Genomic DNA, 15,975 nt, shown 5'->3' on the forward strand with positions numbered 1-15,975 from the left:
CTGCTTACCAACACAGGACAACTAGATATATGCTGTTGGTTTCAAGAGAGCCCAATTGTAGAACTATCATCTGTGACTTTCTGTAGTCATTTTGGAAATTATTGTATCTCACAATCTTCTGGCTGTAAAGTTCACCATGCTCGTATCTTGTTGCTTACCAAGTAAACTGGTCTTAATTTAACTTTTTTCAGTTTCAAGGATGTGCCTTTTTTTTTTATAGTGCTCCAAGCTTTGTAGAAAAGATCAGATTCAATCTACCCAACCTTATTCCTAATTTCAAAATATTCTCTCACATCCTTCTCCTTTTCCAATAGAACTTCCTGTGATGATCGAATGTCATCTATGCTTTCCAAAATGGTAGCCACAGGCACATGGGGCTATTGAGCGCTTGAAATACAGCTAGTGTGACTGAAGAAGTGAACTTTAAGTTGTATTTAATTCTAATTAATTTAAATTTAAATAGTGACATGTGGTTACCATTCTGGATACCGGACAATGCTGTTCTGGATAAATAGAAACCTAATTTGTGAAATCTGTCCTCGTAAGTTAGCTACTTACATGTCATTAGGAGGATGCCTATTCAATGATTGCAATGTGAGTATCATGTTTTCTCTTTGGGGCTCAGTATCTTCCTACGGACACCAAACATTTTTCTGGTTTTTATTTGTTTGTTTGTAGTAGTACGATTGGAAACAGTTTATCCGAAAGATTCCTGCAACTAACATTTATGAAGCTTCCAGTTAAAAAGAAAAGTAAATATGATGGTGGAGAATATGTGATGGGCATATACATGCTATCAGCTCTCACACATAAATACATGCATGTCTTCACCTTTAAAAATTTTTTTAGGTAGTCTTCACGCCCAGTGAGGAGCCCAACGCGGGGCTTGAACTCATGACCCTGAGATCATGACCTGAGCTGAAATCAAGAATCGGACGCTTAACCAACTGAGCTACTCAGGCGTCCGGATTTCACCTTTTTATACACATAAACACACGTGTATATATTCCAAGTGGATTTGATTTTTGATTCTCTGCCCAAACTAAATTTGAACAAATCTGTTACTGCTGAATTTTTTTGTCCACTCATCTATGTGCCATGGCTAATAAACCATGATCAAAGTGGAAATTCAGGACAGAATGAAAGTCCAGGGATTTTAAAAGTTATATCAAGCTATCTACAAGTAACCATCCATGGTTTTTCAGTGACCATGTAGGTGAAATAAACATTCTTGGTGCCATGCATCCCTGACAGAAAACAAATGCGATTCTCAAAATGAAGATGCCACTTTGTGTCTGAAGGAACGTGGGCAAGGTGTATGTGGAAAGAAGCTAGGTATGAGGGCATCTGAACTTGGCTACTAGCACTACTATGAAAGCACTTTGAAAATACCTGCTCAACCAGTAGAAGGTAAATATAATCAATTAATGGCAGGGGAAGTCCCAGCTCTCATTGCTGGGTCCTCACTACAAATAGGTAATCACCAATAAGTTCAGGGATTTTTAAGCCATCAATACCACAGGCCAGACATTACATATCAAACAGGAGATAAAGCCTATTCAGCTACCCTGGTATTAGTAGAATTTATTTGGTATAAAGGAAATACTCTTTGTAATCAAGGTTCAGACGAAACTTCCTCTTGCGTAACAGGAAGAATTGTTCTCCCTTAGGAAGAATCCTTTTTTTTTTTCCTTCTGCTGGAACCTCTTATCCTCATTTCCAACCACCGCTCCTACCCTGGAGCATTTCTCCTTGTCATTAGTTTTACATAAGACACAGTCAGGAGGTATTTTGGAGGATGTCCCTGGCATCCTCAGAATGGTCTCTGGATCTAAAACCAAGACGGGTCATTATCCTGAATCTCCAGTATCTTCAGACACTGTATTGTTTTTACTCGCAGTTTATATGCTACACTACATTTCTTCCCCCTTGAGAAAAGATCGTGGCTCTGTCCATTAAATGACCCTCCCTCCCAACACACTTTTTTTTTTTTTTTTTGCCATGGTATTCAAACAATCTCCTAGATTTTGTAGACATTGGACCATAAGCCCATCTCTTGTCTATGATTCTGTTCACCAGCACAGACCAAAGATCTGCCCTTCCAAAAGAGACACTTCCTTTTATTGTAGGAAGAAGTAACAAAGAAAAATAACCAATGGCTCAATCTCTTTGCACAATTAGTGGAGTTTTTCATATACTGTCAATTAATATGCTGCCTCCATATAGCAGAAACAAAGTACAAAATCACCAACTAAAGTTCCCGTAGAATTGCACTAAATAAGTGCTTGAAACCACTAAATCCCCACCTTCCACTTTCTTCACTTTAGTTATGTGAAAGTACACACCCTAGGAGTATATTTACATGGCTAGCAAGTCTAGAAAAGCAAATAAACACAAAGTCAGGTAGTTAATAGAAAAGCTTGGAAACATATCTCTGCAGTTTTAGAAGCTACCTCTAAACTGAAGGGCTCAAGGTCAAATTCTTTTTATTTTCTGGATCCAATTTGCCTCATAGGTATACTTTTATGCAATACAAGTTTAGGTGGGATGGGAAGTAGAAAAAAAGGTAAACTTTTATGATATAAGTATTTGGAGAATGCAAGCTAAGAAGTAAGCAGTTTTTAGGTTTAGATATCAAGACTTATGCAGAACAGATTCTATCCAAATGAGTAAAAGGCTCACATTTAATTTAATAACTCATAAAACTCCCTATATACCAAGAGATGGTGTATGCCAATTATCCCTATTTCTTTAAGATCTGGAAGTCTCCCTCTCTCCCTCCATCTCTCTGTCCCTCCCTCCTTTCTTCCTATCTTCCTTCCTTCCTTCCTTCCTTCCTTCCTTCCTTCCTTCCTTTTGTCCACACTACCTTGAACTTCATTAGAAGAATGTGACCAGGAGCAGAGAATCTACAATGATTCACATAAAGAGAATAAGTACCAGGGGAACTGTCTGTCTCAGGCTCTAGGTAAAAGAGAATTCCATGGTTCATTCAACAAACATTTAGGTGCCTGCCTTTAACCAGATCCTGAGGATACAGTGAGAACAAGACAGAAGTGCCCTCAGGACTCAGGGTGGCTCTAGCCTGTGCTGTAGCCAGTGTCGGGGGTGGGAGGGTGGGGGTAGGGTGGGAGATAATTAGTTTAGATGAGTGCTTAAAAATGGAAGCAACACTAGATAAAATTCTTTGTGTGTGTTTGTCTTCTTTAATTAATCTAAGAAAATCAGTGGGGGGCCCAGCTCACCCATTTGGGTCATATTCTGAGAAGGACACCAGTTACACAGCCCTTTTAAGGCTTGGACTTATGTTATAGCTTTTGAAATTTTCATGCTGCTTTAGAAAGTCCATGGCCAATAATAGTAGGGCTTCTGGGCTTCCTATGGAAGTAGGTTCTGCTGCTTAATATCTCCACACACCAAGCAACTCATGTACTAGTCAGACTCACCCAGTGACAAAATGGTCCTGGTTTGCCTGACATGTTCCCTGGTTTTAGCTCTGAAAAATCTCACATCCTAGGAACCACTCGTGCACATGCAAACTTTTGAACCTAGGCCAATGTGGCTTTCACCTAACCTTATTCGTACAGCTTGCACCTAACCTTATTAGTACAGCTTGCTCCATGAGCTCCAGCAAAGTCTTTCCTATATTCCTATTTCATGGGCAATATGAAGTTTTTAGAAGTTCTACCAGCACATCGTTTTCTTTTCGTTTTATCCCCAATTCCTTTTGTCTAAAATCCTTCCAATGGCTTAAATAGACTCCAGCAAAGCATCCATGTGAAAGCCTTTAATTTTTTTTTTACCAATGTTTATCTATTTTTGAGAGAGAGGGGGTGCGGTGGGGGGAGAATATGTCAGAAAGGGAGGGGCAGAGAGAGAGGGAGACACAGAATCTGAAGCAGGCTCCAGGCTCTGAGCTGTCAGCACAGCTTGAATTCATGAACCACAAGACCAAAACCTGAGCTGAGGTCAGATGCTTAACCAACGGAGCCACCCAAGAGCCCCACGTGAAAACCTTTAAGTAAGAACCTGGAAGGCATGTCTTACCATCTCTTGACATCCCGAGGGCAAGACACTTCTGCAGTCGGCAGTGTTGGCAACGGTTTCTGTTGGTTCTGTCGATTAAACAGTTTCTCTGCCTTGGGCAGGAGTAAGAGGCATTGTTTTGTTGGCTCCTCCTGAAGAATCCCTGGAAGAAAAGAGAATGGGAGGGAGATCTTATTTATAAGAAGGAAAACGGAGATAATTAACACACATGTTTGAGACAATTAACATACAGGTTTGCTATACATTTTCTACCGTGAATGTAATGGAGTTTAATAAAAAAAAAAACAACTTTTTCTGGATACTTCTCCTTGGATACCTTACAGATGATTTGCCTGGGGGAAAATATATACCATCTACAGAGATAGGAAGGCATCTTTCATTCATTCATTTAATCAGTGTTTACTAAAGACATTTGTGCTCTGTGTTCTTTGCAAAGAAAAACCGGACAGGGTTCCGGGCATCAAAGGAATGGCAGAGGACAGTGTCACTGCTAAGCCAAATATGACAAAACTTGAGGAGGAAAATAACACAGGCTTATGTCAAGTGCTGTGGGGGACATTGGTCACAAGAGCCGTACTGAGGAGGGTGGGTTCAGCATGTGCCAATATCTTCCCGGTTTCTAAGAAGCATTTTACCCATTTGAAAAACTTTAAATATGCCCAGAAGGCATCTGCGAGGTTGTTTTTTTTAAACCAGTGATGTGCCTTATAATTAACCATATTTTTAAATAAAGCAAATATGGTATATAAACTGTTCAATAAGAATAAGCAATAAATAGATGATAGAGATGTAGGAGGTTTTCGTGCAAGTTAGGTTTCTTTCTGGTACACAGTTAACTGCCATGAACCATACATTACCATTCTAAATAAATCCATAACTGAGTTAATTATTAAAAAAATTTCTTTGGGGTGCCTAGGTGGCTCAGTTGGTTGAGTGTCTGACTTCGGCTCAGGTCATGATCTCGTGATTTGTGAGTTCGAGCCCCACATCAGGCTCTGCACTGACAGTGAAGGGTCTGCTTGGGATTCTCTCTCTCTCCTCACTCTCTGCTCCTCCCCCACTCCTGCTTTCTCTCTCTCTCTCTCTCTCTCAAAATAAATAAACTTAAAAAAAATTTTTTTTAATTAAAAAATTCTTTGGATACCATGCGCCTTAGCTATCTTACAGAAAACCCTAAAGGTGGGGCAGGGGGCTCCTGGGTGGCTCAATCAGTTAAGCATCCAACTTTAGCTCAAGGCACGATCTCACAGTTTGTGGGTTCGAGCCCCACGTCACGCTCTGTGTTGACAGTTCGGAGCCTGGATCCTGCTTCAGATTCTGTGTCTCCCTCCCTCTCTGCCCTCCCCCTCTCATGCTCTGTCTCTCTCTCTCTTTCTGAAAAATAAATAAACATTAAAAAAATTAAAGAAAACGTTAAAAAAAAGAAAGGAAAACCCTAAAGAGGAAAATCTGGGTTTCCTCGATTATCAGCAGGAGGACAGAGCAGGGCTGGGACTAGGCTGTGGCTAGTCAGGCAACCATCTTGGCCACAAAATTTAAGGATTGCCAAAAAACCTGTCAATCAGGATAAGTAATATTTTAACACAATATATTAAGAATCAACATTAATGCAAAACACCCCAAAAAGTTTAAAGAGGGTCAAGATCATCGATTTTCCTTTAGTTTTGGGCTCTCCTAGACATGGCCTGTCACTATAAAGAGAGCTTGCCACTCTTTTCTTTTTTTTAAGTTTATTTATTTTGAGAAAGACAGAGATGGTGTGAGTGGGTGAGGGGCAGAGAGAGGATGAGAGAGAATCCCAAGCAGGCTCTGCACTGCCAGCACAGAGCCGGATTCAGGGCTTGAACTCAAGAAACTGGGAGATCATGACCTGAGCCAAAACCAAAAGTCGATGCTTAACCGACTGAGCCACCCAGGTGCCCTGTGAGCTTGCCACTCTTATGAAGAACTTCGGAAATGGGTAACTTGGAAATGGGACAAGAGAGAAAAAAATGCCAACTGGTTTTGTGTTGTAAGCCCCAAGCCATTCAACACAAGGACTAGTTTGGTCCCCACGGACCAGTGGTGGCAGGATGAGATATCCAACTGTCCAGTGTGAATGAATTCACAGAGCCCTTTCAAACAGAGATCCCATCCAAGCTGCCAGGGATTGAAAGGACGTACTCCATATACAAACGGTCCCTGACTTCAATGGTTCAATTTACGATTTTTCGACATTACAGATGGTCTGAAAGCAATACACATTCAGTAGAAATCATACTTCGAATTTTCAATCTGGATCTTTTCCCAGGCTAGTGAGAGACAGCACGATGCTCTTTTGTGACGCTGGGCAGGCCTGCGGCCACAGCTTCCAATCAGCCCAGCAATTGTGGGGGTCAACGACCGATAGCGCTCACAGCCATTCTGGTTTTCATGTTCTGTGCAGTATTCAATAAATTACATAAGACATTCCATGCTTTATTACACAAGGGGCTTTGTGTTAGGCGATTTTGCCCAATTGTAGGCTAAAGCAAGTGTTCTGAGCACATTTAAGGTGGGCTAGGCGAAGCTATGATGTCCACTGGGTTAAGTGTATTAAATGCATTTTTGACTTAAGATATGTTCAGCTCACAGTGAGTTTATAGGGACATAACCCCATGTAAGTCAAGGAAGATCTGTGCCAGCAAAGGTGTCAGAAAGCGAAACTTTGGCCCATCAGTCTTGGTGAAAGATGACTTGGGAATTTACATTTTAAGAAAGAATTGGTGGTGTTTTATGTTCGGATACTCCAGTGCCACTTAGCAAAAGAGCTGACAGAGAAGACTTCTAAAGTCACAGCTACAGGCCTAATTTAAGGCCAATTTGACATTAATTACGAGGCATTTCTTGCTTATCTGTTGCTCATTATTGCAAATGAGGTTTTTGGCACGAAAAAGAGATTCTGTTTCAAACGTTATTGAATGAATAGGAATTTGAATTAAGTGTGCAGGCTGAACTGATGTTATTTAAAATGGGTTGTTCATGTTGACTCGGAATGGTATTATGAAAATTCAGAGGTTGATACCGAATGCGCTGACACTGACATCTTATTCTAAACGGAATTTCTTGAGTTTTCCAGTTGGTGAAAAACACAGCATATTTACAAATGTGGGTTTCTCCATGAAATTAAAAAAAAAAGTAGTGCCGTGTAAAATGTCATTTTGACTCAAACTTCAGAGTATGCTTCAAAATAGCAGCATAATTTCTTTGATTGTGTTTCCCGCTTTAAATAGAAAAGATGGCCGTACCCTACACACTTGTTTTAGCTGTTGGTCTATGGAATATATTTGTAAGGTTAGTTAAACCTTCTGTGTAAAATGTTTTGCTTTTTAACAGGAACATACCTTCCTATTTTGAAATCGGGCATTTTCCAAATAGAGCTTTCACAATGACACAGATCTCCACTTTGACACTGATCTAAAAATATATATGCTTGGTGGGTACTTAATAAACTAGACCAGAGGCCTTAAAAATACCTACTAAACCAACACAGTAGTGGAAATGCTTTCTCTGGAGGGTTTGGATTCCGAAATTATTAGCATTTATGAAGAAAACGATTTGCCTACCTCCCCGAGGTAGTAATAGCTTAAGGAGGGTAAAAAATTGCTGATTAGGAATTTTGCTTTATTGGGTCTTCTGATGAGTTGAAAACTTTGCATCAAGGTGGATAACATGCAGTTCTTAATCACAGGTCCGCAGAGCAAACAGAGGAATACAAGGAATATCTCAGGATGTTCAAATATGGATTATCACTAATCACCTTTGAGGTCAGGATGTCGATGGGCGAGTTACATTCACGTTATTCTCCCTTCTCTGTGTCCTCTTCCCACTTTAGTTTCATTTCTTTCTTTTCCTTTTCTTTGCTTCAGTTTCAATTTCAGAATTCATACTTTTTGAGACCATTATGAAGACCTTGTCAAGTGTTCTCATAGCATGACTACTGGAGAGTTATGGTATGTTTTGTCTCATGTATGTTTGACTCTGTGAGGATTAAGATTAGTCCTTAGAATCCGTGATCGTGTTACATCTCTTTCAGGCTACTTATTTGTTTTTTTTTTAATTAAAAAAATGTTTTAAGTAATCTCTACACCCAATGTGGGACTTGAACTCACAACGCATGTTCTATGGACTGAGTCAGCCAGTGCCCACAGTCTACTGATATTAAATTCTTTCTGCTTGCATCTTTTTAAAAAAATTTTAAAAGTTTTAATTATTTATTAGAGATACAGAGAGAACACAAGTGGGGCAGGGGCAGAGAGAGAGGGAGACACAGAATCGGAAGCAGGCTCCAGGCTCTGAGCTGTCAGCACAGAGCCCAACGTGAGGCTCGAACTCACAAACTGTAATCATGACCTGAGCTGAAGTCAGACGCTTAACCGACTGAGCCACTCAGGCGCCCGCCCTGCTTGCATCTTTGGTCAAAAATATGATTGTTTTCATCAATAACTTCGCCAACATATCACTTTTCACTCCCAGATTACACTGCATTTTGTTCCGGTGACACGTTGCCCTTTGAAATTAGGTGTGGAATTGTTTCTTATTTCCCCCTTGACACTTAGTCTCTCTTGTTTTTCCTTCTAAGGAAGAATTTTAAACACTTACTGTGAAGTTTCAAGTTTCCCTTATTTCAGATTAAGTCTCCGTTAACTGCTATTTTCAACTTTGTATTTTAAGAGCATCTTGCTCATAGGAATTAGTTTGTTTTTGGAAGGATTGGTTCAATGTCCTTGGAGGGGAATGCTGGACCAAGAATGAAAAATCCTGTGTGTTTGGCCATACTTTTTCACTAACTAGATCAGTGATGTTGGCCAAATGACATAATCTTGTTTATACTTCATTATCTCATTGAAAATGAGGAGGTTGGGGCAGATAATTTTTAATTACTTCAGAGATTATCTGGTATCCTTCTAACATTCCATGACTCTACTTATTTTTTTCTGGAATATGAGAATAAAGGATGAACATATGCATATTGCAACTGTTACCTTGAACTTCTTTTGTAAGCAGATAAGGAAACATAGGCCGTTGGCTTGCCATCTTTAACCTTTGGTTGCTTCATACAGTAATAAATGCCCTTGAGTTTACTGAAGGCAGTACAGTTAAAAGAGAGCAGGAGGCAGTATTTATATCTCTGTAAATGTGAGTAATTCAAGCTCTTAAATAACAATCAATTTTCCAGTCGCGGTTGACCAGTTAGACGATCACAAAAAGCTGAAAGGCCAAGAATGGGAAGTCAACCCACCCACACACCAAGCAGAGATTCCCGAGTGTCAGCAGCAAGCACAAGAATCCTTTAGCAGGCCCTCTTTAAAAAGATGTCATCACGCGCATGGTGACATACACGGATGCCTGGGGCAAACACAGACGCTGTTGGCAGTGTCCTGTCAAAGTCCCCCTACCTTGCAGCCTTCGCACGTGATGACTCCGTAGTGGATCCCGGAGGACTTATCGCCACAAATTTTGCATGGTATCACTTCAATTTGTGCTGCAAGGGGAAAACAGACATTTTGAGCTTCTTCCTTTTGCTTGCCTGGCTCCCTCCCCACCTCCCCCTGACACGACCTGAGTGTTGGAAGACCCTGGCGTGGGCTCACTCACCACTATTGACCCAGCTTCCTGAATCTTCTTCTAAGAGAAAGGTATCTATCCATCTACCAAGGTTTGCTTTGTTTTTCGAAAACTACAAAATATAACCAGGGACCGGAAGTCTTCTAAACTCTTACTTCACTGCTTTCTCCTTTTTATTTATTTATTTTTTAAAAATGTTTGTTTTGTTTATTGTTGAGAGAGAGAGAAAGATAAAGAGACAGAGTGAGAGGCTGAGGGGGAGTGGAAGAGATAGAGAGAGGGAGAAAGAGAATCCCAAGCAGGCTCTGCGCTGTCCGTGCAGAGCCTGATGTGGGGCTCGAACTCACAAACCATGAGATCATGACCTGAGCCGAAACCAAGAGTCGCACGCTCAACCGACTGAGCCACCCAGGCGCCCCTGCTTTCTCCTTTTTAAACCTGACCTGGTTATTGGGGCGCCTGGGTGGCTCAGTCAGTTAAGTGTCCGACTCTTGATTTAAGCTCAGGTCATGATCTCACGGTTCGTGAGTTTGAGCCCCGCATCGGACTCTGCACTGACAGCTCAGAGCCTGGAGCCTGCTTGGGATCCTGTCTCTCTCCTTCTCTCTCTCTCTCTGCCCCTACTCTACTTGCACATGCTCTTGCTCTCTCTCTCTCTCTCAAAATAGACAAGTAAACTTAAAAATTAAAAAAAAAAACACATTCAAAAAATAAACCTGACCTGGTTATTAATTAGACTAAAAAAATCCCTTGAACCAGTGGCTTCGGTTTTCTTATTTTGCACTTCAAACATCAAGTCACTGAGAGTTATCATGCTGCCTTATTTCAACAGTATTTTAAATAAGTAAACAAAGCAAAGCTGAAATGGAAGGGCGTGATTTTATAAGTAACGTGGCTGGATGTTTACTTCGAGTATGTCAGTGGTGACAATATTTATTGAGCACACTCCATACGTCCGCTAAAATAATAAAAGTTGTTGACACAAGATGTATTAGTGACACAGATTATTTCATTCATAAAACAAAATTAATGCATGGAAAAACCAGGAGAAAATGATAGAACATGTGGCTCCTATGACTTCAATACGAAGAAAATAATTTCGTGGAGATGAAGACATTAGGGTTGATTCCGAAGACTGTTGGGCTGAAGTGAAAGGAAAAGGCTGTTTCTGAAAGCAGAATGGAATGAAGGGCGTCTGGAATGACTGTGGCTCGTGATCGTTGAGACAAACACCTCGGCTCCACTGGAGACGTGGGCCATATGGTTGGGTAGAGGGAGGGATAAGAGATTATGGAGCTCCTGGGAGTTAGGCAGAGGAATTTCTACCTGATACCACTGGCCACAAGGGTTCAAGGGAAGGAACGGGGTGACGACAGGATCAAAGTGGTGGTTTGGGTACCTTTGCTAACTGGAAACAGGCAGGAGACTAAAAGGCTATTCCGAACCCGGTGTCGGGAGATGGAAGTGTGGAAGACGTCAGTGGCAGGATAAGGGGAGAGGGAGAAGCAAATAGAAGGACAGTTCTATGAAGATAAATGAAAGAAAGGACACAGAGGTAGAAACTGATGAAGAATCCAAAGATGACTTCTAGCTTCACCCTTAGGATGAGGTTCAACAGTTGGTTTGACACAAATGGAATTGTTGGTAAGGCAGCCACTTTATGGAACATGGTGGGGGTGGGGGACAGGATTTCCAGTTTGCATGTGTGCTGTGCAAGCACCTGTATACAGAACCCTCTGGAAAGATGATTTTAAGGCATCAGCATTGAGGTTATGGATGAATCCACGAGATAAACTTTATTTAGAATGTAGTAATTCCTATGTCTCTGGTAGTATTCTAAGTGTTGTTAAAATTATACACACCAGGAAGATCTGCTATTCCCGTTCCCAATTTAAAATAATTATGCAAAATATGCCTCAAAATGCTTTGTACATCAATCTGCCATGTGGATGCTTTTCTACAGTTTCTCACCCTTGAATATACAAAACAGATAAATGCAAGACATAACCCTCATTGTCTTATTATTTTACATTTTAAAAAAGATAATACTTAGCTTGAGGAGAGCATCTTAAATTTTTTTTGAAATTCAATATTTCACGGTATGTTCAAATCATCTTTATAAGCAAAAAATTCAGCATTATGGCCTATTTTTCATATGAGAAAACTCAGAATCCAAGTAGTTAATGATGCCTTTGAGTTGATTTGGGAGATGGCAACCAGAAATTAGCCAATTTTCCTGATATTTTGTTCTGTGACCCTTTCCCTGCTTACCACAGAGACACAACATGAATACAATTTTAAATTTCTGTATTATTCTAATAGTGCCAGCTAAAGAGACAATGATAAAAATATCAAGAGATGAGACAAAGTCAACTAAAATACTTATTAGACTAAGTATTTCTATTGCTTCTGTTTTTTCAGCTTTCAGATTATATGAACTAGTATTTGTTTTCAAGATTTTGTGATATGGGGAAAACACGTGAGATCTGATGTAATTTCTATTCTGTTTTCCTGGATTCCTGTCCCGAACCTGATAATGATTGGGTCCATAGGTAAGATAAAAGTCTTATTTTATTTCCTGGTTTATAAAGTTAGCTGACAAACTTCATAGATTTGTGAGGTTTAATGAGATATTTTATGTAGAACTGCCTTGCAAATAGTGAAGAGCTACAAAATGTCAGTTTTTAACAGCGTCAGAATCATTGCTAACTGGTATTTCTAATGCTATTGGACGAGAATTATGACAAGCCACATTATTATTCCTTTACTAAAAATCTTATTTAAAAAATACAAATGAATGACACTATACATAATTTGTACTTTTTTTTTTCTTTTTAGCGATAACCTTTCACACAGTGGATTCTTTACAATGATTACAAAATTGACTAAAAATACCAGGTATCCATTGTACAGTTGTTAAGCTTATATGATATTAAGTCAGAGGTGCTCTTTGCATAAATTACTCCCCAGGGAGTAACTTACACGTGGGGAGAATCTGCTTCAATAAGTTCTTAATTATAAAATGATCTAACTCTAAAGGAAATGAAAATAGAAGTAATTTGCCCCCTAGGGTGTGAGACGATGTTTTTGAAAGCCACAAAGGTTATCTTATACAACTTGGAAAATACAAATGGGATCAGGAATGATTCGGTAGAGTATCTGCATATTTATACATATTTATTATCTTAGCTCAACATGTAATCCTGAAGAACCATAAACATTTTAACAGTATTTTTAAAGAGAAAGAAGTCACTTAAAAGGACATATGTGTGTCGATATGTGTGGGGAGGGATTATCAGTTCAGAAAACCCATGGCCACTTTACCTATTAGGACAGAATGGGTTATACGAGGTTATACAGAATGATACTTTTTTTTTTTTTTTTTTTGAGAGAGAGAGAGAGAGAGAGCGCGCAAGTGAGCAAAGGGCAGAGAGAGAGAGAGAATCCCACGAGGGGCAGAGACAGAGAGAGATAGAAATGGGGCTCACCCCAAACAGGGCTCGTGTTTTACCCGAGGTGGGGATCATCCTTACCTGAAGCAGGGTTTGAGCTCACCTGATATGGGGCTCGAACTCACAAACCGTGAGATCGTGGCCTGAGCCAATGACAGATGCTTAATGACTGAGCCACCCGGGCGCTCTAGGTGAAGATAAACATAAATAATGGAAAGCACTAATCCTTTTCCTTTGCGCTCATTTAAAATACACTGCTTCTGAGCTACAACATCGTAGTTCATACTATGTATTTTATAATACTTCAAGGCGGAGTATTCCAGACAAAGATGAGGACAATGCATGACGTAATTGCTCCGATGTTTGCCCCTTCCAAATGTCTAGCCATTACTCCAGCCACTGTCTCCCGGGCAGTGATCTTGCAGTGAATGCAGACACGGTGGCATGCTCTTTGTCACGGCTTCAGGCTGAACATCTAGGGAGGATTTGGTGGCTTGGACCCCACCAGCTGTGACAATGAAGGTGCTCTAAGGAAACTGTGGGGGAAGTTCAACTTTCCTCCTTTTGCATGACTCATGGATCAATTCAACGGTAGCGTTCTCTGAGCGACAAACGTAGGGGAGCCCCCATGCCCTGAGAGATGGCTCGAGGTGCGCTCTTTTCTCACTTTCTACATTGCTTATATCTTCCGCTCCCTTATATTATTTCTATTGGTAATCCTCTGTGGAGACTATACTTAGCATTGCATTTACCAATGAAATCTCTTTGTATACAAAAGCATATGTATGTTTTTGGGGGAAATGATATTCTTAAAGAATATCATGAAATATTGAAACTAATTTGATGTTGTACCTTGTATTAGAACACTTAATGAAGTACAATTAATTTAACACCCTATGATTTATCAGGAAGGTCCTATTCAATAACTATAAACTAGTCACAGTTTGTGTCTTTGAAGATGGCGGGTCTCTCCTCTCCCCCCAGCACCTCCTGAAGGCCCTTCCTTGCTTAGCACCCCTTACAACATTGCACAAAGCCACTGTGTGTTCAGTTCTTCCTGATTATCAAAACGTGCATGTCTTTTTGTTCTGCTCCCTCAGAACCCCCTGCTGGTGAATGCAGGTGTTAAGGGAGATGAACTAATCCAGGCTAATGCATTCACCAGAAAATGCATCACTTTGATGCACCAAAATACCTTAATTCTTTTTTTTTTAAGCTTATTTATTTTGAGAGAGAAAGAGAGGGAGAGAGAGAGAGAGAATGTACAGGGGAGGGGCAGAGAGAGACAGGGAGAGAGAGAATTCCAAGCAGGATCTGGTGCTGTCCACCCAGAGCCCAATGCAGGGCTCAAACCCACGAACTGTGAGATCATGACCTGAGACAAAATCAAGAGTTGGTCACAGGACCAACTAAGGGATGCAGGTGTTCCCAAGATACCTTAATTCTTAAAAGAATCCATCAGGAATGGTAGTCACAGTGGACTGTGCAGGCACTTTCTGGTCGAAGTAAACATTTTTATTGCATGTGTTCTTGTGGCTCTCATTTCCCCATTTCATCTCCTATAACTCAACCTGGCCCTTTCTATAGTCTGGGCATTTTAAGTCCATTGAGGAAAGGTTCCAGGTCCAGATAATACTTAAAAAAAATTTTTTTTTCTATAGAGACCAAAAGAGAAGTTGTATAGCTCCTTAAAGCAGTAATCCTGATTTTCTTTCTTTCAGTACAGCCAAGAGATTTGACATACTCCTTTTTATATATAAAAAAAGGCTTTAAACAATACTGATCTCCCATATTTGGGCTGAGGAGTAGTAATCAGAATCTTAAGATCAAGGTGGGTATATATTTTGGAATAGGTCCCCAAGTGATTCTGATATGGTAAGTCTCCCATTGAGGATTCAACGAATCAAGTCATGAGCTAGGAATTATCTGCAGCAGGAAAATCACCTGCAAAGGAAATAAGACCCAGGGACAAGGTGGTAATATGAAAACACGAAGGATGGGGCTACTGGGTGGCTCAGTCAGTTAAGTGTCCGACTTCAGCACAAGGCATGATCTCGCGGTTTGTGAGTTCGAGCCCCACATTGGGCTCTGTGCTGACAGCTCAGAGCCTGAAGCCTGCTTCGGATTCCATGTCTCTGTCTCTCGCTGCCCCTCTCCCACTCATGCTCTGTCTCCCTCTTTCTCAAAAATAAATAAACATTAAAAAGAAAATACGAGGAAATGACCAATAATTCTCTCTCTGTGTCCTGACCTTTGGTTTGGGCTATACTTGTAGCATCTTGTTTTCTGCCTTTTTTTTTTTTTTTCCCTTAAGGGAAATAAGAAGCATCTATTCAGTGCACAATAACTTCATTCTGGATACTGGGTTTGCTCCTCAGTTCCTGTTTCCCAGAATTTCACAGTTCTGCTAAAAAGTGGGCAGTGCAGGAAAAACTCTTAGTGTCTGAAAGAAACGCAATTTGCACCTACAAAACGTCCAATAAGGATGACTCTTCTGGTGAAAATTCCCTCTGCACCTGGTATCAGCAGCCCAAGTTGTATTGTCTACCATTTGTGGGAAGCCCACATTAAAACCCCTGATTGTAGCTTCTCCCTCACTTCACTAGCAGATGGATAACTTTCTGCCTTTATGAGGCACACGGTCTTCTGCTGTCACCTAAGAGCAAACCTATAGGATGAAGCAAGTATTTCTAAGATCTGGCTCCACTCTAAGTTTTGAGTGATCAGAAAAGAGCCCCAAGATTGAGGCAGAATGGAAGTGTGGGAAAAGGGGACCCTTAGGAAAAGAAGTAAGCGTCTTTGAGCTTCGATATCATGCTAGGTGGTGAATCTAAGAGATTCCTGACATTGGATCAGGTACGTGTTCACGTACGTCTCTTCCGGGCGCACA

General features: G+C 40.5%; 1 protein-coding gene across 1 annotated transcript in view; it reads right to left on the bottom strand.

Annotated features, from left to right (window-relative positions):
• Window positions 1-15,975, bottom strand: part of RORB (RAR related orphan receptor B) — a 195,934-nt gene that overhangs the window by 51,724 nt on the left and 128,235 nt on the right. The window contains exons 2-3 of the mRNA XM_027041032.2: window positions 9,465-9,550; window positions 4,048-4,189 (exon numbers count right to left, since the gene is read on the bottom strand). Coding sequence (XP_026896833.1) covers window positions 4,048-4,189; window positions 9,465-9,550 — 228 coding nt within the window. The remainder of the gene's footprint in view (window positions 1-4,047; window positions 4,190-9,464; window positions 9,551-15,975) is intronic.

The sequence above is a fragment of the Acinonyx jubatus genome, chromosome D4 (assembly GCF_027475565.1).
Source record: "Acinonyx jubatus isolate Ajub_Pintada_27869175 chromosome D4, VMU_Ajub_asm_v1.0, whole genome shotgun sequence".
NCBI lineage: Eukaryota > Metazoa > Chordata > Mammalia > Carnivora > Felidae > Acinonyx > Acinonyx jubatus.